We start from the raw sequence: 27,150 nt of genomic DNA, 5'->3' as shown, positions 1-27,150 counted from the left end.
CAATTACATTGTGCATCACTTGTTTTGTATATTCTTTTATCATTATTATTTATTTCCCTTTCTTTTCTGTCCTATTAAATTGCCTTTATCTCGACCCGTGAGTTTTACCTTTTTTCCCGATTCTCTCCCCCATCCCACTGCGGGGGAGTGAGCGACCGGCTGTGTGGTGCTTAGCTGCCTGCCGGGCTAACCCGCAAGACGGGACCAGGCTGCAGACCCGGCAGACCCGGCAGGCAGCTTTCGGGCAAGCGCTGAAGGAGAACGGCCGGTGCTCTCCCCGACGAGGAGGGCTCTGAGGAGCCTCGCAGGGCCGAGCGGGCGGCCAGCCTGGGGGGGTCAGCGCCGGGGGTGGGAGGGGGCAGGAGGAGCACGGTGAGGCGTTGGCCAAGGCAGAAGTCAGTTACTTCATTTTCTTCAAATCCTTAAAATCCAGGTGACAATTTGTGATCGAGCAGCCAGATAAAACAGCACCGACGGGACGAGACCCCAGCGGCCGGCGCGCTTCTCCACACAGAGCAGGGGAAGGACACGGCGGGGGCGAGCCTTGGGAGGGGCAGAGCCGGAGCCCTTCACCCGCAGGCGGTAGAGACAGGCTGCCTTTCGGCCGGAGGGCGGCGAGCTCCGGCGGAGCGGGCGGCGGGGCGGGGAGAGCCTGAGCCCGCCTTGCGCCCCGGCCCGCCCCGCCCGTGCCCCCTACCCCCGGCCAGCGGCCTCCCCGGCGCGGCCGCGCAGCGCGGCGACCCCCGCCCGGAGGCGCCGCTTCGCCCCAGCCCGCTGCCGCCATGTCGGGCCCCCCCGTCCGCGCCGCGCTGCTGCTGCTGCTGCTGGGGCTGCCCGGGTTCCTGCCGGCGCGGCCGCCGAGCGGCGGCGGGCGGCCCCGCTACGAGCCCACCTGGGGCTCGCTGGACGCCCGGCCGCTGCCCGCCTGGTTTGACGAGGCGAAGTTTGGCATCTTCATCCACTGGGGCGTGTTCTCGGTGCCCAGCTTCGGCAGCGAGTGGTTCTGGTGAGCTCTCCGGCCTGGCCCTGGCCCTGGCCCTGGCCCTGGCCCCCGCCCCGCCGGCCGCAGCGGCCTCCCCGGCGGCAGCGCCCCGCAGCCCTTCAGGCCCCGGCGCCCCTGGGCGCGGCCGCCGTGGGGCGGCTGGGAGGGTCGCACCGAGATAGCGGCTGCTGCCGATGGCTCGTATCAGCGGTCTGAGGGTTTGCTTCGAGAGCAGCTCTTGGGGCAGGTAGGGTTTGGTTTGGTGTCCGTCCCCCCCCAAAGCCACGGTTAGGTTTAAAGCCCCTCTGGAGACTGACCCTGGAGCTGAGGTGTGTGGGAAGAGGTTTATTTCCGCCTGAGGTTGGTCAGTGAGACCACGGACTCTATGGTGCCGTTTATGAAGGACGCAGAGTTTGATGTGCTTCTGGTATGTCTGACCATCTGTCTGCCCAGCCCTAAAACTCTTGAATATGTTGGCTAATGTTAATCAAGTTAAGCAGAGAGCTTGTAGAGCTGAAAGATGTGGTTTCCACAGTGTTAGTGAAAGAGGCGGTTGAGTGGCGGAGGGAGACCTCTCTGGGGCTGTGATGAAGGGGCTCTCCCCAGGCTCTGTGGGGACAAGCGTTGGGGATCTCCCAGCCTCCCCAAAAGAGCCTTGAGCAGCTCTTGCTGGAGGGCCGTGGCATCATCTGCGGGGAGCGTGGGAGTCCATCGCTCCCTACATCACTGCCCTTGCTTGGCAAACTGCCTGCGGTTTTCTCGTGCATGTTTTGTGCTGTTAATAGTTTTCTTATTTTTTATTATTATTTTTATGAAAGAGTAGTTTCCACTTAAAAGAACCTAAAGCTCTGATCCTTCAAATAATTTTAGTTCAAAGGCTGAATAAAATGTTTGGTTTGTTAGTGTTCACTGGTTCAGGCCCTTTGGCTCTAAGCATTTTTTGGCCATCTTCTTTCCATGCTCTACCAAATACTTCCTGTATGACTTCAAGTGGGTCACGTTATCATTTACAACATGAAAATAACAGCAGCTCTGTGGCAGAGCTATGGTAAACCTTAAATGCAATTTTGTAAAACAAACCAACATCAATATAAACAAACCATGGTTTTCTGAAGGCAATATTTGGCCCACTCTTTTCAGAACTATGTTCAAGGGTTTCAGCAGTTTTTTAAATGTGGACTCCATTTACTAATTAATGACTTGGGGGGGGGGGTGGCTGGCTAGCTTTGAGTTCAAGCCTTACTCTAAGTGCTGTGCTCTGATACTGGTACACAGATTCAGGCTCAAGCATCCATTTTTTTTGTTGTAGTTGTTCTAAAAAGACCTCAGAACACTCTGATGTAGTTGATTAAGTTGTTTTTTATGTCTCTCTTGTCTCCCGTCCTTAGGCATGTGGGTGTGAAGCTGCTTCAGGACCTTCTGGCAGCCTGTGCAGTCAGGTGACTGAGGTCCTGGGTTAGCAGCTTCAAATGGAAGGTCATAAACTCTGATATCACCCAGCCCGTCCTCCTTCCCTCAGAGCTGCATAACCTTGGTCAGGATGTTTCTAGAACCTAATCCTGTCACAGTAGAAATGCTCATGTTGTTAGCAAACCATGTGACGAAGAGAAGCGAGAATGTTATTTGTTTCTTTATGCAATTACATACTTTAAAGTCAGAGGGGTTTTTTTTCAGTTTCTCTCATGGAGGGAGGCTGTCTCGGCCTCTTTCTTTATTTTTTTTTTCCCCACTGGCTGCCAGAGATTGTGTTTGTTTATGCTGAAGTCTGTTTGGGAAGGTTACAACAATATCCATAGGTTACTGTGCTCTTACAGAACTGAGGTCAGAGTCCAGCTCAGGACAGGAAACACATTTCAAACATTCAGATTCTGGCCTGTTTTATTCCTTCACTTTCAATTTGTTTTCATTTATGTCTAAATTTGCCAACAGGATTTTTGCTGCTTGGCTTCGTTCATAGAAAGGTGAATGCTTTCAGACCCTTTTCCTGTTTCAGACTCATTAGCAGTCACAACCTATGTTGCTGTTAGGAGGTCTCCAGCAATAAGGCTGTTTATGCAGTAAGGACTGTTGCATGCTGTTTCTGGAGGTCCGCTTTCATTGCTAGGTAGGGGAGGGATGGAGCAGTTTGAAAATAAATAGTGCTCCATTGGTGATTTATGATCTCTGCCCATCATGAGGGTGAGAAAAGACCCTTGGACCACAGAGTGAAGCTCCAAACCTTGCTGCGGACTAGACCAGTTGGAATAGTGACAATACTGGATCAGGAATTGATGTGATGGGGAAACATGGGATAGAAACTGTGCCTGCCTTTGCTAGGTGGGATGCAAAAAGAGGTGGCCAGCTTATTTTTCCTGCTGGTTCCTAAATCTGTGTGCACTGGCCAGTGGACCAAGGTAGGTGTGTGCCTGCATGCTAGAGCCTGTGACGGAGGTGCATTTGTAAGTGTGTGGGGTTCTTGCAGAGGCAGGTTGTTGTTGGAGGACATGCCTTCTAGTAGGGTGCCTTTGCTTCAGAGCCTCATGTGTGCAGCGGCTGCAGTGCTCTGCAGTCACAGCTCTCTCCTGCTCTGAAACCACGGGCATCCGCTCACACATGAGGTCACTCAGCTGCCTTTGGCATAGAGGACTGTGGACCAGCAGAGAGGTAAAGCTGCTGGCCCGCATGTTTGTGGGTTGCAGGTGTCGCAGTGTGGGGGGCAGAGCAGAGATGCCTGGTGGCTGATATGTGAGACTTGAGGAGGGTGAGTTGTTAGTCCAGAAAAAGTGCATTCCTCATGCCACCTGAGCTGCTTACGTGGACCGTGCACCTGTGCTCTCTAGTATGGTTTCAGGATTTGGGTACTGAATAAGACTGCCAAGTGTAGTTGCTTTGTGACATGGCTCCAGATGAAATCCTGGGATCTTTCCAAGGTGGAGTGCTTGAAAGAAGCAGAGCATGGGGAAAGGGAACAGAGAAAAGGAAATCTTTGGTAATTAATACTGTTATGTTCAGAAGCAGTTTTACCCCTTTGCTAGTGTCATGTACCTCCAGTGCACATGCCTCTCAGTGTGAACGCAAATAGGAGCTGATTATTTCAATTCTCTTTTCTTTATCTAAAAATACACGAGCAGACATGTTTTTGCTCTATATTTTGTAGGTGGTACTGGCAGAAGGAAAAGAGAGAGCCCTATGTGAAATTTATGGAGGCAAATTACCCCCCTGGATTCAGTTATGAAGATTTTGGGCCACTATTTACAGCAGAATTCTTTGATCCCAACCAGTGGGCAGATATTCTGAAGGCTTCAGGTGCAAAATACATTGTCTTGACATCAAAACATCATGAAGGTAAGTGGAAGGTTTGTGAACGTTAGTAATTGTATTTCTGTCAACAGAAGAAAAATCCAGGTGACTTTCCTGCCTGCTGAGAGAGAGAAACGCACACATATTTCCTGGGTGGTTTGTTTCCTGCCCCAACCCAGCCAAAGAGGAAACAAACCACCCAGGAAATACGTGTGCGTTTTCCTGGCTCTTACACAAATGCTATGACCATGAAGCTTGCATAGAAGGAGAAATGGATTGTGCCATTGTTCGCTTGCTGTAGGTAAGACAGTTTGAAGTGGTGGAGGCAGCTGAGCTTCCTGCAGTAACCATAGTTTATTTTTTATTGTGCAGTTTATTGCTCAAGGAACCACAAAAGTGAATCCTACACTGCTTCATGCATGGAGGGCTGCTGTGTACAGGCAGTTAACAAGCTCTGTAGGTTTCTCCAAGGAGTTCAGGAGTATGTTCCAGGAGTCAGCTTCAGAGTTAGAAATGTACACAGGGTATAGCTCTTCCCGATACAGTGCATAGAAGCCAAAACCTTGAACCAGGTCTGGAACTTTACAGGCATGATTGATTTTTGGCACTGTAATTGTAAGATACTCTGCAGAGAAAAGTAAAGGAAAAGAAAGTGATTGGAAGGAAACATGGTAGCAAAGAAAGCATAATATACTAAGATGCAATATGACAGTGCATCTAGTGAATATTGTTGGTGTTTGGGGAGATGTGGGTTCAAGACTGGCAACTAGTAACTTGTGAATTTTAATCTTAGCTCTAACACACATAAAATCTTTATCCTGCTGATGCCCGTGGCGTAATTCGCAGTTGCCTCAAAAGAACCATGAGTCTTTTAGTCTGTCCTGTAGCCTTGGGCATTAATTTTTAGCTTGTTTGTCTAGTCGATGCAATTACATGTGTCCAGTTCACAAAAAATATTGCAAGATTTATTAGGCAATGAGTATAAAGCAGTTTGAAGGTGAGAGTGGAGCTCCTCTGGCAGTGGTCGAAGTCTGCAGTGCAGTAGTACTTGTAAGTGCTTGTGCTGGATTGCTGGATGTCAGAAATGTTAAATCCCTCCTGATATTTAACACTGATATTTTAAAAGCTGTTTCAGGAGTTTTTGCAGTCTGCTTATATACATGTACCGAGTAGTTGATTGAGCTGTTATGAATGTCGAGACAAATGAAACATGAACATTTGCATAAGATCTAAACAGAAGGGAGGAGAATAGTCTTTGAATGCAAATGCTAGCTTGTGCATTCTGCAACTGAGAAAGCATTTTATCTTCCAGTTGTTGAATGTGTATTCACAGTTCACATTTGATATATTCAGTGAAAATGTAGATGCCTCAAAAGTTGCTGTATTTTTGGTTAACTTAATTGGGACATATGAATGGAGTGAATAATTAAGGAGAAGGAATAAAACTAAGCAGTACAGAACTGGAAAATTGAATGTTTTATATATATAAAAATATAAACGCATATGTGTATGAATAAAAAAATACATAAACATATCTGGCATGGTGTTCTGATGTTATGACTACTATCATCGTGCATGAACAGATTATAGGCATACTCTATACCACGATAACAATATTATTACATCTATGATTTTTATTATTTTATATCTGTTTTTTGCAACACACTTGCAAACTACTTTCTAGAAGGAGGAAATATAACTTCCCCTCTTCTACTTCCCTTTCTCATCCTTTGATTTTTCTCTTTTCAGGCTTTACTTTGTGGGAGTCCAAATATTCTTGGAACTGGAATGCTGTTGATGTGGGACCAAAACGAGATCTTGTGGCTGAACTAGCAACATCTGTTAGAAACAGGACTGACTTGCATTTTGGGTTATATCACTCCCTGTTCGAATGGTTTAATCCCCTCTTCCTTGAGGATGCCACTAATGCCTTTAAGACAAGAAAGTTTCCAACCGGTAAATCATTACCAGAACTCTATGAAATTGTGACCAAGTACCAACCAGAAATAGTTTGGTCTGATGGGGATGGAAATGCCCCAGATACTTACTGGAACAGCACTGGTTTCTTGGCTTGGCTGTATAATGACAGGTACATAAAGATGCTGTTTTAGCTTCTTATCTGAAATTCTGCTCTATGTCTAGTTTGTCTCATTTTCTGCATATTTTGTGGAACCTGTTACCCCTACTTATGAGGACTTAACTAAATATTAGTTTTCCTGAAACATAGAATCCAGGTCTTCCCTAGAACTATCAAGGCTTGCTTTAGAAAAAGACTGTTTCATACTTTTTTAATCACATTTGCAAATTAATCAGTTAAGATGGTATTGGCTATTCTACCTAATCATATTCTTCCCTAAGTATTGTCTACTGCACAGACAAACAGGATAGCAGGATAGTTTGAGAATACGGGTACATTGTTGTCATTGCAGACTGAACATCTGGCAGTGGATGTGAAGTGCAGGCTGATTTCTGGCAGACCTCCTGTGAAAGTCCGCAGCATATTTCCCTAAGAAATGCCAATCTGGACCTTTTACTAGGAAGGGATGAGATTAGGATTCCTGAAATGGCACTTAATCTAACTGTAATAAATTAATAGTGCAGAAGTCAACCTAAATGATAGTTTCCTGAAGGGAGGGGGGTGTTGGGGGGAAGGGATTACATTGGCTGTGACTACGTTTTTTAGAATAAAAATCATAAACCAAAAATTTCTCTGTTTCCAGTCCAGTCCGGGACACAGTTGTGACCAATGACCGCTGGGGAGTTGGCAGCATCTGTACACATGGTGGCTTCTACACTTGTAGTGACCGGTATAACCCTGGCCACCTCCTGCCTCACAAGTGGGAGAACTGTATGACTATTGACAAGAGGTCGTGGGGGTACAGGAGGAACACACAACTTGACGATTACCTCACAACTGAGGACTTGGTGAAGGTACAGTGGGACAAAGGAGTTGCTTGCAACTTCTGATTCTCCCTCCTGATCATTATGTTATGCTATATAACATTTCAATTACGTATCTATTTTTATAAAAATATTATTTTAATTGAATAATGAATTGATGAAATAATAAATCATTTTGTTCATTTGCAGCCTAACACTGGCAGAATGGAATATCCATGTAATTCTTATTAATTTTATAGAAATGACTAAGAGAAAAATTAGCTAGTAAAAATTCAGTCAGTTTCTTAGAAGCTGTTTCCCCTGTGAGTAACTGGCCAAAGACTGATCTGAAGAGACTCATAATTACCTTTTCTACTAAGTTTTTCTAGTAACTGCACCTCTAAGTTGATGAGAAGCAAACAGTTACAGTTTTACAGTTCCTGTTTAGGAACTCCTGACTGAAGGCTACATCTTCCCCCCCCGCCCTCCCCGCTTCTAGCTAGAAACAGTTTATAACTCTTAATACTCTTTTTACCTTGTAGCGAGAAACTTTCCTTTCATCCCACTTCATTTAGAGAAGAAACCCAACACATGTATTACAGACATACAGATAAACACGAGCAGATGCAGACAGCTGGTGTTAATAGAACATGGATTCCCTTTGCTAGTGTAAGGTATTAAAAAAAGACTTGAAGCTTAGGAAAACTGAATGAAAGGAAGACTGATCGATCCTTCAGATAAATGCATTTAATTGCAAAATTCAGCTAATGAGGGGAAGATTGTTTGTTATTGTTGCTTAGTCCAAATCTATTCCTAGTAGTGTCCTTGCAAAAGATAATTTCAAATTGACATAACCTCTTTTCAGAGGCAGAAGGTTTAAATTCATTCAGTAGCTTGTCTCCAGCTCTCTGTTCCTCAGGCTTGTGCATCTCAGTCCACGATCTCTGGAGGGCAGTGTGGATGTGAACACAAATATTTATGGACTCTGTAGAAAGCTTCCTAATGTTTTACAGATGTTTCTGTAAAATAGGGAGAGCATCAAACAGAGGAAGAAGAAGGAAGTTGCTTCTCTCAGCTTCAGTAAAAATGAAGTGCCATCTATTAGCCTTATTCTCCTCTCGCATAGAGAAATCATCTATCCATTCTATGGGTAAAACCCTCATGAAATTCCTGCAGAAGTCAAAATGTTAAAAGGTTGTAGGATCTGATTCTAATGTAGATTCAGTCAGACACTTTGGTGCAAAAATGTATCTTGGGCTGTTTTCTGCCATAAAAATTGACAGCAGAGCTTTGTTTTATGTGAGCTTAAATTTTGTATTGACTGTTGGGATGACCCCCAAAGTCTAAACATGCAGCAGTAAGAGAACTCGTTCATTTCATCGTTCTGAAGCAGTGTGCCTGGCTTTAGAAAGAACTTCAAATATATGATTTCATTAGTAGTAACCATATGTTCTGTGTATGTGTTTAAAAACATTTCAGCAACTTGTAGAAACAGTGTCTTGTGGAGGAAATCTCTTGATGAATATCGGGCCCACTCACGATGGTCGCATTGCTGTTATATTTGAGGAACGCCTGAGGCAGATGGGTGCCTGGCTGAAAGTCAACGGAGAAGCCATCTATGGAACAAAACCATGGAGAGCACAGAACGACACGGTCACACCAGAAGTGTGGTAAGGCTACTGAATCAAAGTGTAGGCTGCCTAAAGCAGCAGCAGTGTCTGTGAAATTTTGAAATTCTTAATGACTTGATCTTACAGAAATCACCATCTTACTTTGTATGCTGTGAAGAAATTAACCCTTTTGTCAGTTGAAGTAACTGCACATGGAAGTGTGTATAAAACTGTAGGTAGATGACGGGTGTTGGAGAATGTAGTTTCGGCATGATGCCGAGGCTGAAGGGAATGTTGCAGGCATTTCCTTAGTGATCTTGTGCATCTTAGTGTAGCTGGGAACAGAAACTATAAGAAAAAATATAAATCCAGAAATATAAAACGGCTATGAAGTGTTTATCTGTACAAAGGAATACTTCACGTCACTGTTTGGAGAGAAAGAGGGGAGAGAAAGAAACTAGAAACCAGTCTAGCATATTCTGCATTTCTTTTTAAGGTAAAAATGCATGGGGAGATAACAGCAATTGTTTGATCACTAAATTCAGCTGGTCTCTGGACTCTCCTCTGCCTTTGTGCCTCATAGCTGCTCTAATGCCTTAATGATCCATCAGGGTTTTGGTCTTGACCCTCTTCTCTGCCTCAGTGGGCCTTTTTACTCCTGTTCCCAGTAAGATTTGGCTATCTGGCTTTAGCCTTCAAATGCTGAACTGTTGACTGTTTAGTAAAACCAATTCCAAGAGCAATAAAAAATTATAACTAAATGAAGGAAGGAGGGAGGAATGTTTCAAATGTATGCCACAAGATTTCCAAGGACATACTGTAGATAATGTCTGCTGAAATTAATTTTTTAAAAACCTAGCTATGCAAGGTGGAAACTTCATTGTTGCACATACTCTTGTTAATTTTTTTTTTTAGTGGAATGTCTGTATGTTTGTGTACCGATGTGAATTACCATATTTTTCTGAATATAACTCACGAGTATCTGTTAATGATTCCCCCTGCCCTGCAAGTACCACCTTCCTACATGGCTGAGCAGCAGTGAGTTATTATATGCTTGGTAAAGTTACTGCAGATGTTTACCCCTAAATTCAGTTCTTTAATAGTCTTTATTACCTCTAGTTTGTTGGAACATATTTTCAAGGAACAGTACTTTATTAAAGGCTATAAATTGTCTGAAAAGATGGTTATGTGTGTGAAAATGTAATTAATGGCGACTTTTCAAATCCATTTTTCCAGTCTTGAAAGCACTCTATGTATCACTTCAGAAGATTTATAAGGAAAAACTGACATGCATTTCTGTTCCTCATTTCCAACCAGGTACACTTTCAGCCCTAAAGAAGGCAAAGTCAACGCTATCTTCCTTAACTGGCCAGTCTCTGGGACTCTAGAACTTGGTGAGCCACAGGCTAAGCTTGGAGAAACACAGGTAAAAGACAAGACACCCCACACAGCCCCACTCCCCCGCCTTCCCTGTAGAACAGTGAGGCTTTTAAGACACAGTGCAAGAAAAGAACATACTCTGATGGAAAACACCTCTAGGATTTGTCATGTTCCAACAGTGTTTATTTGAGTTTCTGGCATCTTTGGGAATGCATAACTCTTAGGACAGAGTACCTAAGAGTACTCTTTGGAAGAGACCCAGCAAAATGTTTGTTTTCATTCTGGGACCTCCTTGTCATAGTCCTCCCAGTGGGATGTTTCTTCTCCAGCAGACAAAGTTAGACTGAATCGTTGCTGGGATGTTTTAGCTTGCAAACTAAGGATCATAAAAAGAGGACAAGCAGCAGGAAAAAAAACCTGCCGCCCCCTCCTGTTTCCTGTGTAGACTCTAACTCAGCATGACCTTTTTTTATAAGTAGTCATCCTCATTACTTTGGTGATACTGTAATTGCTGTAATGGTGCAGTAGTTTCAAGTCGAAGCCTTGCACAAAGGGGAAGCATGCAGATGTTTTCATTGCCCAGGGATGCTAAACAGGAAGTCAGTGCAAGCCTAGATGTGTGTCTTGGAGCAAGCGGTGGTCTGAAGTTGAGAACACTGATGCCACACCTACACTAGCAAGTAACGTAACCCAATGGAAGCAGATTTATAGAGCAGAACAGCTGGTGCTCAGGACTTAATATCAACACCATGCACTTACGGTGGGGATTCACTTCGGCTTAGCTCTATCCTGGTCTCATGCATTGGATGTCCACTAGCTGCTGAAATGCATTAAGGGTGTTTCTAGGCTGTCTCTTCTGATCTAGTTCCATATGAAAAGAATCTAGTTAGTGCCAAGACAGCTCTGCGATAAGGAAGAAGGAGTAATTTCAGAAATGATGTAGATGCATCTTAAATTTTGTAGAGGCATCTAGACTATATGTGCACAAGAGAGTAACATTCCTCAGGGGCAGAGACTGGTCTTCAGCTGCTTCACTATTTTCAGCATTTCACCAGCTGGCGTAAGAGTCTCACCATAAAACCTATTTGTGTGTGTGTTTAGTGGAGAGGTTCTTCAGGTCAGCTTTGTTCTGAGATCTCTGGCTGCACTCTAAGAAATATTGCTCACTCAAGACTACAAGTTCCACCATGGGAAAAAAGCATTTCGGAAACAGGTGATACAAAGCTGTGTACTGTGGTACCTGGATCCCTGCGTAGACCCAAGTGCCATCTCAAATACTTCTGAAAAGCGTTTATGTACCTCTTAACAGACCTAAGTACTTCTCAAGACCCAACATCATAGCTTTGTTACTTACATACCTACTTTGCAAGTATTTTTCTACTACCTTTAATCATTGTTTTATCACTGATAGGGCTGATAAGTGGCATTTACGGATAATTGGACAGTAAAGCAGCTATGGAACAACATCTAATTTGTCAATTTTGCAATTATATGCACTTTGAAAAGGCACTGTTCTAACTATAGTGTGCATTTCTATCATCTCAGGTGAAGCTGATTGGCTACAAGGAACCACTGAAATGGGTTGCACTGGGAGAAAAGGGAATTGTGATAGCTCTACCTCAATTAACTCCTAAGCAATTGCCATGTCAGTGGGGCTGGACTTTGCAACTGACTGACGTAAACTGAGCCATACACTGCTGGAGGGAATGCTGATGGTTTGCCCAGTTTCTCATCGCTGCTTTCTAACTCTTACTTGCTTGACTGAGAAACATCAGTAATGTCACTCTTTTCTGAAAGGTGGGCTGTTATTAACAGATGGAATGGAATGAACCTCACATGATATCTAGCACCAGAAAGTTGAATCTCTGCATACTATTTGTTTCTTTGAACTTGTATGAAAAACTGAGCATCTACCTTGTTGACCTCTCCGCTTGTCTTATCAGTTTCTTGCCAAGTTATGTGAAGAATGGGGGGAAAAAAACAGGCACTAGATTTTTCAAGTCATGAGAAAGAACAAAGCTAGCTCAAACCAGCCTTCAAATGCATGGAAGGTAGATTTCTTGCATTAAAGAAGGTATACATCTTCCACAAAACTGTACAGTAAGAACTGTCAGTTTTAGAGAAAAGAAGAAACTTTTTCCAGTTGTGTGCAACAACTGGCAGCTGGTAGTTTCAGCTGAGTAGGGTAATGTACCTGCAAGAACAGTCCTCTAAGGGTTAGGAATGCATCACAAATGCATGAAGGCAATGCATATGTACATCTTCATTTCTCATCATGAAATCATTAATTGAGTAATTCTATCCATTACTGGGATACAAGTGAAGGGGGAGGGGTTTTTGCTGTTTTGTATAATTTTATATGGGTAAAGCTGACTCTTGTTTACAGCCATTGTTTTTACACAGTTACCAGCGTGCCTTCTGTGGACTCTTAAACAAAACATATACTTCAATGACTAACTTTTTTAAAAAAGATAAATAACTGGGAGTTGCTATGGAGCCTCAACTTTGCCAGAGAGACAACACTTTAAGCAGAGACTAGATTGCATCCAACTTGAGAAACTCCCAAACTCATCATGTGTCAGGATTTGTAGGGACAGACCTGCAGTGTGACGTTTGCAAAGAGGGGGAGGTATAGGACAAAAAAAAGCATGAATTGTTTCAATGTAGAGATCAAAGGTTTATTTTTCCTGAGTAATGTTAGTAAATGCAAAACTATTATTGAGTTAAATTCATTCTTTCAACTATGTCCAGATTTTGAATGATGGGCCAAATGAGGTTATTGCCTTTCCCGCTAGTAATGTTAATACACGCACAAATGTTACATTAAAATATTTTATTACAATACAGACAATTGGGCTCAAAATTAATACAAATTAAGATAAAATATTTACAAGTTAATGTGTACAGTGTAGCTGTTTGAACAGCATAAACAAGAGAACTTCTAAAAATCCACATTCCTTTAGTATTAAGTAACAGAGACAGCACCCCCCCAGCTTGTTCAAGAGGAACGTGCATCAGTTGGCAAAGGCCTTCTGAAGAATGAGACACTCTTTGGAATAACATTTGTAAAGTTAAGGGAAAAATAGTTTTCCTTTATAAAAAGAAAAATTTGGGAGAAGAAGGAAGCCTTACTTCATTCTGCTACTCTGTGCTATTCTTAGATCACTATCATTAATTTTTTCCAAAACTTACACACCCCAGGCAAACAAATGGGTTTTTTAGTAACTTGTTGTAATACTGCCACCAGATGCCTTTCAGATGCAATAAAAATAATAAAATGAATTATGGAAGAGTTCAACCACTTTTTTAATAGAAAAGTTTTTACATACAGTTATTCTTTCAACAAGAATATTTTTAATGGCTGTTTGAAACAGAATTCTATTAGAACAAGTATGGGCTCACTCCCACTTTTTTCAGAATGTTCTTTCTGCTGGTCTACCACTCCTACACCATTATAAAATTAACCCAAGTCTCATCAGTAGTCACAAGGGGTTTGTTATAAATACACAATCTATTCCTATAAATGTGCAGTTCATTTCTCTAGTTGCTGAGGGGTACTGAAAGCTTCATAAACATTAGCAGCAAAATCTTTCACTTGTTCCATCATCAAGAGGTCCTGGAAGAAATTTAAAGAATAAATTTGCTTAATCAAATACATATACCACTATTCTGGTTTTGCTGCAGTACATAATTCATCATGAGAAAAGCACCTGGCACTCCCACAGAGATCTAACTCAAATTTCTTGCTTTAGAAAGGTTTCTGGGCAGAACTTCAAGTAGAACCAAGTCGAGGGACCTTTTTGTGCTTCTGCACAGTTTAGCAGAGGGAAGAGGTTCTAGAAAAACAGCGTATTTTTGGAAGATACACGTTTACAAAAAGTTCAAGTTATGCCAATTGTTGCTACTTCTTTTTTAAAGCCACTGAAATTAAACAGAATTAAGTATGTTATTAAAAAGAAATATATAACATTAATTGCAAAATTTTACTTGGGATATTTTAAATAAGCAAGATTCTCACCTGAACAAAGTAACTGGGTGTTTCACTGCATACTGAATGGATCTGTCCATTTATTATTGGAATTATCTTGGCTAAAGGAAGACTGACACTGGAAAGACTAGAAAAGAACAAAAAATATTGACCTAGGCCTGCTCTGACATTAGTAAAGCCACTAAACTGTGATTATTACAATTCTAAATAATTACTACTTCAAAAGTAAGAGTTGAAAGACTGTAAACTAAAATGTACAGATGAAGTTTTTTCCCCCTATCAAGTCTTTCATTTAATATAGAGAAGTACCAAAGCAAGTTTCAGTGGGTGCTCCTAGTACACACAGTTTCACACTTGCTTCTCATGCAAGAGAAATATGGTTTAGCCAGAGTCTTTACATCTGCGTGTGTAAACAGTTGTTAGAAGAGCCGGTTTGCAATCTCCTGCTATTTCAAACTCTAACCCAGGCTTAGGACAGACAGCCAAACTACAGCCTTTGGGATACCTAACGTGATGTAAATAGCATGTATTTAAATAAAAACATTACTCTTTGAGAGCCATCAGTTATTAAAATAAACACACATAAACCCAGTTATTATTCAAGGTTTTAATTCTACTATTTTAGAAATCATATTTCAAGGATTTGAACTCAGCTTTTGGATTTGTAACACTCTCACTGCACTGTTTAAAACCGAAGTTAACTTCAGAATAAAAGCTATTTTTAAACAGTCTTCTAGGAAGAGGCGGAAGATTCTGAACGTTAATATCTTTTTTTCAGCATACCAGTGAAGAACCTAAAGCTCCGTAGGTGCTTTGGCTACATGTATTTGGAGAATCATGGTAATGCCCACCTTCCTTGAGAACTACAGCAACTGACAGTCAGAGTCTGGGGCGTACAGAGCTTATCTGCTAACAGTAGGGGAACGCCATCTTTCTCATGGCCTCAGAGGGGAGGTACTGCAGTACAGCTTTCAGTAGTCACCGCCAGTGGGGTGAATCCTGCTTAACTAGAAAGGCAGTCTGCTTGTACAGTCTTGGCAAAAAGTGGGAAGTATAGGTCTTCTGATTTCTACTTTTAGATCTGCAAGTAATGGTGGGAAAGATACCTCATGAATTCTAGCAACTTCATGGGTGAAGTGAGGAGACTGTATTTATTCTTGAAAAGCAAGAAACGGGATCCTTTCCAGCATGAGAACTTCAAGTAGGCAGGAAAATCAATAGCCTTTTTTGGAATTCACTATGAACCCAAAGCATTATTCACAAGAGAACCACAACAAAAGAAAACATTTACCTATTTACAGAGCCGTTCTTAGAGAGGTCCTGTTCAGTAGGTCTAAAAAACTCTGCCATATTGTCCAGCAGTCGACTGAATCCTCTATTTAAACACGTGTTCAAAACTGTACTGAAGTCTGGACTGGGAAGAAAAAAAAAAAAAAAACAGCCAAGAGGTTTGATTCCTGGGGTTTATTTTTTCAAACTAAAAAATGCTGCAAGTATTCAGTGCTACAGATGTCCCTCCCATAAAGGAAGATGTATGACCCAAACAAAGGCCATTAGTATAGCCACCTCAGGAAAGACCAGCTCCCTAATAACTCCACAGCAAACCAATCGACAGCCTACACTCTACCCAAACGTTACCAAAACCCAGATAAATGTAAAACATTCCTCATTTCTCTATTTCTTACTAAGTAATAACATAGAAGGGACTTATCTTTAAAACGCCCCAGATCTCTAGCAGCTAAACTATAAGAATAGTTTGGCATTTGGCTCAATTCACTCATATTCAGTGTTTATTATAGAAGCCTCACTTAAGTATCTCTCTGGTCAAAGGATGCATGCAACCACTCTCAAAACCATGCATTAAAAATAAATCCTGATAAGCCAGAACTGGTGTTCATTTTATCAAAGCAAGTAAATCCAGTAAAATTACTCTTAATTTACCCTGCTTTAGCAGAAGAGAAGTACTTCTCTGTTCCTGCATAACTATGGAAAAGGTGAGGAAGAGATAAGGGGGTCTGACTGGGAAGGACATCCTGGTAAGGCACGATTATTTCTTATAAATGAGTTTCAGAGCTCTCAAATTTTGAAAATCCCAGCCTACAATTAGTGAATATAAAAATTTAATGCAGCGGAGTGGTCATGTTTTGCAAATGAAAGTTGACAGCTTTTTATATGACAGTAATTGTCTTACATAAAAAATAGTTGTGAGGAGGAGTTTAATATGAATACAGGATATTTCTCTATACCTTTCTAGCATATCTCTAGTTTCATTAAGTAATTTAATTGTAGCAATGTCTCTTTCTGTGAGTCCACAGGCCTAGAAAAAGCAAAGACAGACACTATTTAGTATGAAATCCATTGGCAACCATAAGAACAAGAGTAGAAATAGAAGAGTTTTGTACCATGGAATTAAGTCAAGATGTATAAATCAAATCTATTTAAAATAAAAGATTTATTGTCATAAATCAGATTCTTTATAATTTCTGTTCTAATTTTCCTTTTAAATGGTTACTGTAGGATTTTTTTTTTTTACTAAAAACAGTATTAGCAGAAAATATCAGACTAATTGAGCAAAGTATTTTTTCCACTTCTGACCTCCAAAAGTGAAATAAACCCTGCATATCAGCTTAAGTTAAAGGGATAAGTGCATGTAGTCACACTCTGAAGCCTAAGTTTCTTCTTTATACTAGTATAATACCAAGTTAAGAATTAGTTTTCTCCCACCTGTGGTGTGGATGGAGACAAAGACCTTTAGAAAATTTAGGAAATGAATGTTACAACTGAGATGAGATACACCTTTCTCTTGACTCCTGTCCATTTTCCAGCCCAAAGCAACAAAGGACTCCAGCACACCATCACCTTCTTGTGCATCAGCCAAGATGCTACAATTGTCCATGATCTTTGCTGGTACACAAGTGCAAGGTAATACAATATAGCTTAGGGCTGAGTGAAGCTGCACTGTGTTACAGCATACATCACAGGCTAAAAGCAGTAATCGGGCTGTGTTTCTGAGCTCAAAGCTGACATTCTGAGGATGACACTTGTTTTCAAGCAAATCTGAAGAAAGTACAACTTTACTTTGCCTAGATTAAAGAGATAATGACACTTGATTTATGAAGGAAGAGGAATCGCCATTTATTAAAGATACAGATACCACGGCACAACTAGAGGACTGTTAAGCACCCTTCCCTCCCCCAAAATAAACAAAAAAATGCAGACTGAAAAAAGGTAGATGAAAGAAATTGAAACAAGTACCTGGGTAGCCAAGGGGTTTTCTTCGTCTGGCATCAGATAATGACATAAGGGAGAGTAAGATGCAATCTGATGTGAATCTTTATGTTCCACTACTTTCCTGATATCTTTAAGTTTCTGTTCCAGCTCCAGAAGAGATAGGGTGTGCTTAAGAGAAATACTGGAAAGAAAAAAAGACTACAGTATTGATTGTAAAATGAATAATGATGCTTTTTTCTCCTACCGATAACATATTCACAAGTAACAGGATCCCAATCTGCTATATTGGTTTGCACTGGCAGACATAGCCTGCTATAATAAAAAAGTTGTTTAGGAAAAAGTCAGTACACCTTCCTTTTTTTTTTTTCCCCTCCTGTTTTTTGATTCTAATAAAACTCATTGTTTTGGGAACAGTCATCACAATAAAACTTAAAAGCTAACCACAGAGAAATATAGACTCTTACCTTCCAAAAACTTTATGCACAGCTTGTTTAACAATAGTTATCAACTCAGTCAGTCCTAAAAGGAGGAAAGTGTCAAAATTATTCTAATGATTTGCTCAAGTCTAGAAAGAAGTGAAATTTTGTAAGTGTAGTTAGCTCATAATAAGCACCATACCATCTCCTAAAAGGTGCTGAATACTTGATAAATATTGCTGCTGAACTTCAGGGGGAGCTAGTGGTGTCTACAGGGAAAAACAAACAACAGTTCTGTGACATGTCAACAATAGAGAACAATGCAAAAATAATTTCAAACCGGTTGTGACCAATTTCCTTAATCTTTTTAATACCCTGCAGCAGATGGATTCCCCCATTCTCATGCAACTCTGTAGCTTCTGACTCTCTTCCTGCCATCAACCCATGGATCTTTCATAAGCCCTCTGGCATTCTTCTCTTCAATAGTATACAGATCTCTCTTCCATCTTCAGTGGCACAGAAAAATCTTCCACTTGTCATTCATATATAGGAAAGTCTCTTAAACTGCATTGCAGGTGAAACGAGACTCTCCACCACCCCAAAAATTAAACCTAGTGGAATAGGATATTTATGCTCAACCCTAACAAAAGCCTATCTGATAGAAAAGAAACTTTCAGGAACCGAGACAGGATCCCAATTTGCTCCAGTGGAGTGCCTCAGTTTGCCCTGTCAACCCAATTCTCTATTGGAAAAATAACAGAAAGGAAACACATTTCTAGTCCAAACTCATCTTGCCCTTTTAAAAAAAGCTTTTTCATGTGTTACAAAATGAAGCACGACCTCCATCAACCCTGGCCTCTCTGATTAAAGCTTTTCTCAGACCTGCCTTGACATGCGGTTCCTTGACTCTCAGCAGGAGCTATCACAGAGAGGCATACAACAACTAATCAGAGTTTGTATCCATTATTTTTAGATGAGCCATTCAACAATTTGCAGATCTTACTCTGTGCAATGGGTACTTGCTTACTGTGGGATTGATCTGTTTGTATTGAGCAGTGATAGATATCCTATATAAACAAAAAACAAGTCTTCTACCTTGCTTGGCCCCACCAACAGATATTTAGGCAGATGGCCTTTTGGAGTTAAACATTTTTGTTTAATTTCGTAAACAGTTTCAAAGATTACATTTTTCTTCTTTAATCCTATGAAAATTTAACTGGAGGAATTAATGTACGTGCTAGGAAGACCTAAGCATTTATATACATTTGCATACATATCTTGGATCATTCACACAGTATTACTGTTTCACAAAAAATTAATGAAAGCAAAGAAATTATTTTATGTTGGTGTTTAGATATGAGTAACCTTCTTTACGCAATACAAACGCAGACAAAAGGTATTCTTCAATATTGCTAGTTAAGCAACAGTATCACCAAATCATCCAAATTTAGAGGTTCTTAAAACACATCAATATATGTTACTTCCAGTAATGCTTCCACATCTCCCACTCTTGTAAGAGATCTTGGTTTCATTCCAGTACTCCTAAGCGATGCCCTTTTTATCTCTCACTAAATAATCCTTTCACTTCCAAGAAAGTGGAATTTCTACCTTTGAAACAAAACATGAAACTTACTGTGCCGTTTTTGCAGAGTGCAGCATTATCTAGGTAGATGTAACCTCCAATAATATTTAACTGGACTCGCAAAAGAACTACTAGCATACAGGTACTATATACAGCTACAATGCTTCTTGTGAAACCTTGAAAAGAGACAACAAAATAACTTCAAAGTCAAAGAAATAAGCATGAGTCAAGGAGGGAGAGTCCCCTCCAAGACTTGAGAAGTGCTGATGATTTTTAAATACACAGTCACATTTCTCTCATTGGTTGTCATAACACACGTTTTCACAACACATACCCAAGATGGTCATGAGTCTAATATGTGCTGGAGCTACATCTAAAGTGTCCCATTTAAAGTTCTATATTAATATCATTTTGCATGTTACACAAGTGATTTTGGAAAAAAATAAAAATGATACAAGTTGCTCCAGAAGGAAAATGGATGTACTGTCAAATCCTCTTTCTTCATTAGGCCAGGAAATACACACAGTATGTTAGCCCTCATCATGCAATTAAGACACAGCATAGGCATAAGAGCAGCTTGGGAAAAAGCAGCTACCTACAGCAGGAGCAGCTAATATCTGAAGAAAGAAAATGAAAATGAGCATCAGCTACCAGCCACTAGGCAACAAAGGATGTGTGGAAGAAGTGGCATGAATAAATATGGATGAATGCTGAGTAGCAAGGACACGGGAAGGAAGGAGCCAGATCAAAAGTAGGATCTGTATTAGGTGTTGTGAAAAGGAGAAACAAGACCAAAAGGAAGGAAAGACAAAACTGGGGAGGTTGTAGGGATAACAAATGGTACCAAGGAATCAAAAGTATTAAAAAAAGCTCAGTAGTAGTATTCACTACATAATTATCTGACTTCACTATTCTTCCTTCCCTTCCACTGCTTCCATCAGCCAATAAATAAGATGATGAACCAAAGGGTTCATAACCACTGCTATGGTGGTTATCTCCAACAGGCTTGAAAAGAAGGAAGTGCTGGCCATGTAAGGGCTGGCCTACAATTCTGATTGATGTTTTCTGTTAGGTTCAGCATAGAACTTTCTGAAAAACTAGTTTGATTTTCCTGTGATGGCACAGAAAGTTCTCACAAAGTTTTATTGAGCAGCATAACACAAAGGCCAATAAAATTCTTCACTTCATTTGTCTCTGAGCTTCTGACTTCCCTTGGGGCTATGAAAAATTCCTTCATGAGAAGCTTTTGGGAGGGGGGGGCAGGGAGGAGGCTTGCCATGTAGTGTGTTACACTATCATATCTACTGAAACAACAACCCAGTGTAAAGTGTGCATTTTAAAGGGTGTGAAAGACATTTTAAATTTATGCTAACTATTATGCAGATGGAATCTTTAATTTCCACTTACTTATTATCTTTAAATCCTCCCATATTTCTAACTTGTTTGCTGGCCTGTGGGAAAAATAAATGGAAATATTAAACATTAAAAAGTATATTTTCCTCGGAAATTAATATGTTAAATGAAATAGCAGTGCTCTAAGGCGAGCTCATTTAGCTACTATAATTATTCAGATCAGATTCATGTCTACATTGATTTGCCTCATTCAAGAAAGCAGTACATAAACAATACACTATGAAGTCACAGAAAAGATATTCAAACTTCAATGTATAAATGTAGTATTTAATGATGTCAATTATACACTTATATTATCAATTTTGAGTTACTATGCTAAGCAGTCAGAAAAAGCCTGCTGATGGTACAAAGTGGTCTTTTCTGGGGCCTTGATCCTGTATATACTTAATGTAGACCTCAGTTCAGGAGGGCTTCCCATATCCACCCGTGCATAATAAGCGCAGGATCAGAATTTCTATATCCTACTTTCTTGCCAGATTTACCATTGCCCGACTTGGTTTTAAAGTTCAGATTTGATCATCAAAAACCAAAGAGATCATGACCACCTGTGGAAAAGAAGTCTTGCGCCGTCCACACAAATGCAAGTTGACCTTTTTTCTTTTGTTGAGGTGTGTTTACTTTTTTTGACCTGACCAATTCCTAACATTTTTATATATTCCGCAGTCAAAGGAGCAAGGCTGTAGATTGCATAGATATACCTGAACTGCCTAAGGTACATTGCATATTTATAACTATGACCCAGAGGTAAGGTTAGCAATATAGCAGCAGTTGCAGAGATAAGGGCAAGCTAACCACCCAAAAAGTTTCATCGGCCATTCTCGCCTGTTAAGCACTGTCAGTAAAGAATGGCTACTGTGTCTCTATCATGGAAGAAATAATTTGTGAAAGTCACTTAGAAACAGTTGGTAATTCCTTAGGATCACAATTAACACTTAAATATTTGGGGCAGATAGTTCAAATTAACCTATGCTGAGACTTTACAATAACCTAGTTTATAAAAAATAATACACTTTTCACCAGAAATAATTTCTCTTTATGGGCACAATTAACCATTGAGGAATGTTTTCATCTGTCTGGAACAAACACATGCCCTTTGGCATTAGTTTGACCATTACATCACTTACATAAACAATGAATTTTTAAGCTCACCGCAATCAAATAATGCAAATGAACTGATATAATAAACTATTAAGTCTACAACTCCAAAAAAGTAAAGAGACAGACTAAAGAGAGGATAGCTGGAATAGATACAAGGATCCATGGCACATACAAAAACAGTTTACATACTTCTCTTTTTGCAAGCTAAATCAACAGTTTTAAAAGCTATTCTAAAGCAAAACAAAGACCGTTAAAAAAATACAGTAATGTTTCTATAGATAAAACACACAACAGGACTTGAAACCACATTTGTTACTTATGAGTGGTAAGTTTTCCATGCCAACTGAAGAGAGAAAGAGAAGCCAATACATCAACATCAGCCAACTACATTTGCACCTATTATGTCAAAACATTTTCTAGAGCTCATGCTGGCAAAGTTTCTCCTCACAACATAAGGCAACAGCCAGGTAACAGTTTAAGTCTGCAAGTATTAAGCCTAACAGTGGAAATGGATTTTTCAGTCTTTATCTGCTGCAATTTACTAAGACTCAGCTGCTACTCAAAACTCAACTTTTATTTCACATTTATTTATTTGGAAAAGCATTATCTGCTATGGAAGCAAAAAGCAATGCAAACAAAAAAAAAACAGGTTTGGAATAAAGCTAAGTGCTGAATAGGTGGGAGATACGCAACACCTCCAAGGCTACAGCAGCAGGTACTTCACCTCATCTCATTCAATCACACTGCTTTGAAAAGAGGAGGACAGACAGAGCAAGAATGTCTGTGGTCTTGTGTGATGCTCCCTCTTTAAAAATTTCTCTGGAAGACTGAAGCCTTCAGCCTGCTTACACCCCCAACCTACCACTGGCCACCCCAAATTACTAAAACAATGTAAAAAGGTTTTAAATTTAAGGAAGTGAACGGATTTTAAATTAAAGGAGTTTACCTAAGCCATAACACGCTCTGTAACATATGATAATGTAGATCCGTAACATGTTAAGCCATAATATAGATGATGTGAAAAAAAGAATACATCTTGAGGGACATTAAGAAAGGTAAATCACCCCATCTACTCCTTTGTACCTTCAACAACAACAGCACTCAAAGGTCCGGAGCTGTTTGATTCATCTTCTCAAATGGAAGTGGAAAGAAAACAAATCTATACCTCCATGTGTAGCACAAGAATACAGAGCTTCTCCAAAAACTCACTTCAAAATGGAATGAGCCCTGATGGCTAATTCCATGATCTGTGCCTTCCCAACCCCTTCTCTACCTTTTCAGGTCAAAAAGTTCAAGGATCTAGTTAAAACTTCCTCAGCATAAGTCAAAAAAGGAAGCATTAAGACAAACTCCACTGTAAGATACACTCTAAATGGACATCCATGCTTACAGGATATTGCATGTAACCAGCATTTTAGAAAATATTTGTTTTCAGAAATGTGTAATAATATCAGAAAGTCTCATTTCTATTTTCACTGGGGTTATTGGAATTCAGAAGTGTGTCACCGTACCCATAAACTGTTTCAACTAGTCAAACAAGTTAGGGACACCAGATCTATTCCGATGCATGCTACGGAGAATGCATGCTACAAACTAAAGCATTATATGTCTTCACCATTGAACAAAGGATTACAGACCTTTGTAGACTATTTTGCTGCACATTCCAGAAGACTAATCTGGTGATCCACAAGATCTCTTGTTCGTTCAGGTTAAATTTTCGTTGAGTAAAACTCTTATTATGACAAATATATTAAATATTCCATTAAAATTAACTTTTCCTAATTTCTTGTTGTTTAGGGTAAATAATATTCAATTACAGTTGCAAATTCTCAGATAATCTGTTATAAAAACATCGTTCAGGCTTTAATTCCCACTTTATCACATTCTGTTGCCTTGTTGTGGGAGTTTTTTGACTGAAAAAAGACAATGACTGGATAGCTAATCTTTTAAGTGCTGGTCAGCTGAAGTTATGGCTATATAAGCAAGCTAGTGGGAGGTAAACTAGAAAGGCAGTCTAGAGTGAGTCAGAAACCCTGTGTTCACTGCCTACGTAACACTTTTACTCCATGCCAAATGCCAAGCAGCTTACTCTGCTTTTAAGGTATGCTATTATGCACTTTATGTATTTAAAAATATGCTATTTGTTCCTGCAGTTATAAAGAAACCAAAGGTGTTTTCTGACAGGGAAGCATTTCTCTTAATGTATGACATGCCCCTATTTGTTCTACTTCAAAAAGAAAAAAGAAATTACTTCTCATAGCTTACATCCATTTGCAATCTAATCTTGGATACTTTCCACAACTATTCACATCTGACCTTGATAAGATTACATAAAATTTTTACAAACACAACATCGACAACTCAGTCAAGATACTCTGTCCTGTTTAAGAGAGGACTAGATCCTGTAACTACTTTATTTGCCTATCTTATAAGCACTTCAACAAAAACCATGGCTCTCATTGCAGCATCTTAAAGGAACTACTATTTCTTGTAATGTTTGGAAAATGCCACCATACCTATCAAAATACATCTAACATGACACAAAATATTCACATAGTGATTTCAAAATACTTTAAGACTAGTGACTCAGTGGGACACAGAACCAAAATCCTGCATGCTCTCTACATTATAAATATATAATTTGAAAAAAAACCACCTTATCTTGTGATCAAAACAAGTGATCTTTAACACAATTAACAAAACAGTCTTACCTATTTTTAAGAAGAGATGTGAGACTCTCAGAATTTAATTGATGCATTAAGGCATCCCTCAATGTTGGAAGCATTGACAGCACTGTTATTAAAAGAAAAAAAAAAGAAAAAATCTGTCAACATAAAAAAAATCATCATAAACCTATCCCCAGCTCTCACTCAATAGCTGCTATCCAATGTAAATCCCATTGCTCAACAGGCAAAGCTGGGAGGACAAACAGAATAGGAGACCCTGGGGGTACTCAGAAGTGCAATTACCTGTGTGCCTCTTATGAGCTTGGGCACAATGCTGCCCTTACGTGGCTACATGTCTTTGTTGGCTCTAGCTGCAGACGTGTACTCACATCCTGCATATCTGCATATACGTGCCTTCAACACCCCGGAAGAAAATCTGGTGAAAATCTACACTGTTGCATTTCCCCAAAAAAGAAGAAAAAGATCTGAAGTTTGTTTTTTTTTTTTCCCAACAAGAGAACAAGAGAACCAGAGAAAGGTACGTTTTAAACAGAAGAAAGCTGGTGGTAAAAAATCCTTTACTTTCAGAATATTCAATGTCCAATCTGCTGTTATATGACAGGAACAGGAAATGGAAAACAAGCATGCACAGAACATAATAAATACTAAGAACAAAATATGAAAAATCTTGACAAGGATGCATGCTGCCAGGCAGAAGGTACTTTGTACAACGAAGGACAAAGAAAAACTTAGTCCTTGCAGTAAAATCAACCCAGCACTACAAAATGGAAAAGATGAAAATTAAATACCAGGGTATTTCATGTCAGGGTAAACACAGTGCACAGAAAGCATTTGCAGCCATCCAAGAAGCCATTACAAATTTCAACAGGAGAAGAAAATGCTGCCCAATTTGTTTTTTTAGAAATAGTTTTGAATGGCCTGTATTTACAAGAATGATGAGGATTTTGTTAAACTCTACCCTACCATCTCCTCTCCAAAAATCCAAAGACCAGTGCTGTAATATAAATACTTCCACTTTTTACTCCCCAGCTAGCCAGGCACCTTTTAACTGTTAAAATGTAGGGAACTAATGTGCTGACATGCTTCTTACTTGTAAATAAAAATTACCCACCAAGCTCTCTGTGTAGCTTGCTAACAATGTGCTATAATGAATAAAATAATCCTGCTGTAAATTCAGTATTGTTAGAATCTGGGTGCTGTTTCACACCTCAATACCGCATGCAGTTTAGGGCAATACACATAGGGTTGAATTGACAAAAAATTGTAACCTGCATGTATATTTGTATGCATCATAGATGGATATATTCAAACGAGGGGGTAAGATGACCCTTAGAAATCCCTTCAGTCCTCTGTTCTTCAGATTCTGTTTTTATTATGCAAAATGACTCTATTTATTCACTAGTATTTAATTAAGATTTTTAATTCACCTACATTTCTTATTCTTCATCCATCCTGGCAATATGCAGTATAAATCCCCAAATAATTCCACTTATCAAGAACAGTAGCTATTTCCTTATCTTACCTGTCATATTGCATGTCCTCTGATTACTTTCAAAATGATACTGCCTTCGTGCTTGGGCGATGTATTCAGCTGCCTCTCGTTCTTGGATTTCTCTGATTTTCTTCTGCCCATATTTTCCCAGTAAATAGACTCCTACAGAGAGATTTTCATATTACAAGCTGCTTTAAAAATGTGAGGAAGGCCCCTTCATCCCCTTTCTCTCATTTTAAACCATAAGGGTGCATAGTGGTTTTATTGGGATATGTGGGTCTTGAGTATTTTAATACTGATTGACAAAGTAATAGTCAGAAATAATGTTTTCAAAATTAATTAAAATGTCAAGGGTAGTGACTTGAATCAGTATAGGAAATTTTCCTGAGAAGAGATATCTTGCCTTTCAAAGAAGGCATTTTTAGTACTTCTGCAACATGAACAACTAGTACTGGAGAGACTGAAGCAAAAATTGGGAAGAGAAAAAATGTAGGGTAACAAAAACAAAGAACAGAGAAAAGGAACTGACATGCACAGGTCTGGAGATGGGTGAAAATTTAATTTTTTTTAAAGGATATCTTTCTAAAATTAGCAGAAGTTAGAGATAAAAGTCAAGTCTTAAAAATCACATAAGAGAAAAATGTTACAGACCAACACCTCCTTCATTTGGTCCTGAAACTTGTCCATAGGAGGAACCTTAGCTTCAGTGAGGTTTGACTGTGGCCCTCTTATTTCTTACCATGCCTGGTTCCTACTCTCCAGCCCCACTCTTCTCCTGCCCTTGAGGATCTGATCATCCCTCATCACCCTCACTATGAATCTCCATTTCCACAAAGACCCAACAAAAATTTTTGCTCTACATTTCCTTCTCTCCCAACATACATCCCTGTGAAGTTTCCCCCAACCGCTCTTCCCACACCACCAGGGGTTCAGAGATCCCTCCAGGCTTCCCACAGCCCTCTTCTCATCTTTCCTCATCTCCGTCCCCCTTTCTAAGCCATTCCTCAAGATACCACTACGTCTTCTATACTTATCCTCAGCACCTTTGCCCACTGCAAGCTGCTTTGCCTGAATTTCTTCCCCTCCACCCAGGGCTTCTCATAACACCTCCT

At 40.1% G+C, this 27,150-nt stretch overlaps 2 protein-coding genes across 4 annotated transcripts in view; one reads left to right on the top strand and one right to left on the bottom strand.

The window, feature by feature from the left end:
- The first annotated feature begins 637 nt into the window (after positions 1–637).
- FUCA2 (alpha-L-fucosidase 2) lies at positions 638–13,750 on the top strand. Of its 2 annotated transcripts, none has more exons than XM_072856001.1 (7): positions 638–1,006; positions 4,119–4,306; positions 6,011–6,350; positions 6,982–7,192; positions 8,621–8,811; positions 10,069–10,177; positions 11,677–13,750. In XM_072856001.1, the coding sequence occupies exons 1-7, from the start codon at positions 783–785 to the stop codon at positions 11,815–11,817; spliced, it is 1,404 nt and encodes a 467-aa protein (XP_072712102.1). In that variant the 5' UTR covers positions 638–782; the 3' UTR covers positions 11,818–13,750. The 2 variants fall into 2 exon arrangements, with proteins under 2 accessions (XP_072712102.1, XP_072712104.1); XM_072856003.1 differs by lacking the exon at positions 638–1,006 and adding an exon at positions 1,038–1,229.
- The window catches only part of PEX3 (peroxisomal biogenesis factor 3), a 20,784-nt gene continuing 7,243 nt past the window's right edge, over positions 13,610–27,150 (bottom strand). For both annotated transcript variants that reach the window (XM_072856004.1, XM_072856005.1), the window contains 11 exons: positions 26,069–26,200; positions 24,571–24,652; positions 20,756–20,799; positions 19,400–19,524; positions 17,969–18,035; positions 17,815–17,869; positions 17,375–17,531; positions 16,366–16,436; positions 15,411–15,533; positions 14,150–14,246; positions 13,610–13,747 (listed from right to left, as the gene is read on the bottom strand). In XM_072856004.1, coding sequence (XP_072712105.1) covers positions 13,664–13,747; positions 14,150–14,246; positions 15,411–15,533; positions 16,366–16,436; positions 17,375–17,531; positions 17,815–17,869; positions 17,969–18,035; positions 19,400–19,524; positions 20,756–20,799; positions 24,571–24,652; positions 26,069–26,200 — 1,037 coding nt within the window. In that variant the 3' untranslated portion in view covers positions 13,610–13,663. The remainder of the gene's footprint in view (positions 13,748–14,149; positions 14,247–15,410; positions 15,534–16,365; positions 16,437–17,374; positions 17,532–17,814; positions 17,870–17,968; positions 18,036–19,399; positions 19,525–20,755; positions 20,800–24,570; positions 24,653–26,068; positions 26,201–27,150) is intronic.

The sequence above is a fragment of the Ciconia boyciana genome, chromosome 3 (genome assembly GCF_034638445.1).
Source record: "Ciconia boyciana chromosome 3, ASM3463844v1, whole genome shotgun sequence".
NCBI lineage: Eukaryota > Metazoa > Chordata > Aves > Ciconiiformes > Ciconiidae > Ciconia > Ciconia boyciana.
This window is presented reverse-complemented; position numbering and strand designations above follow the sequence as displayed.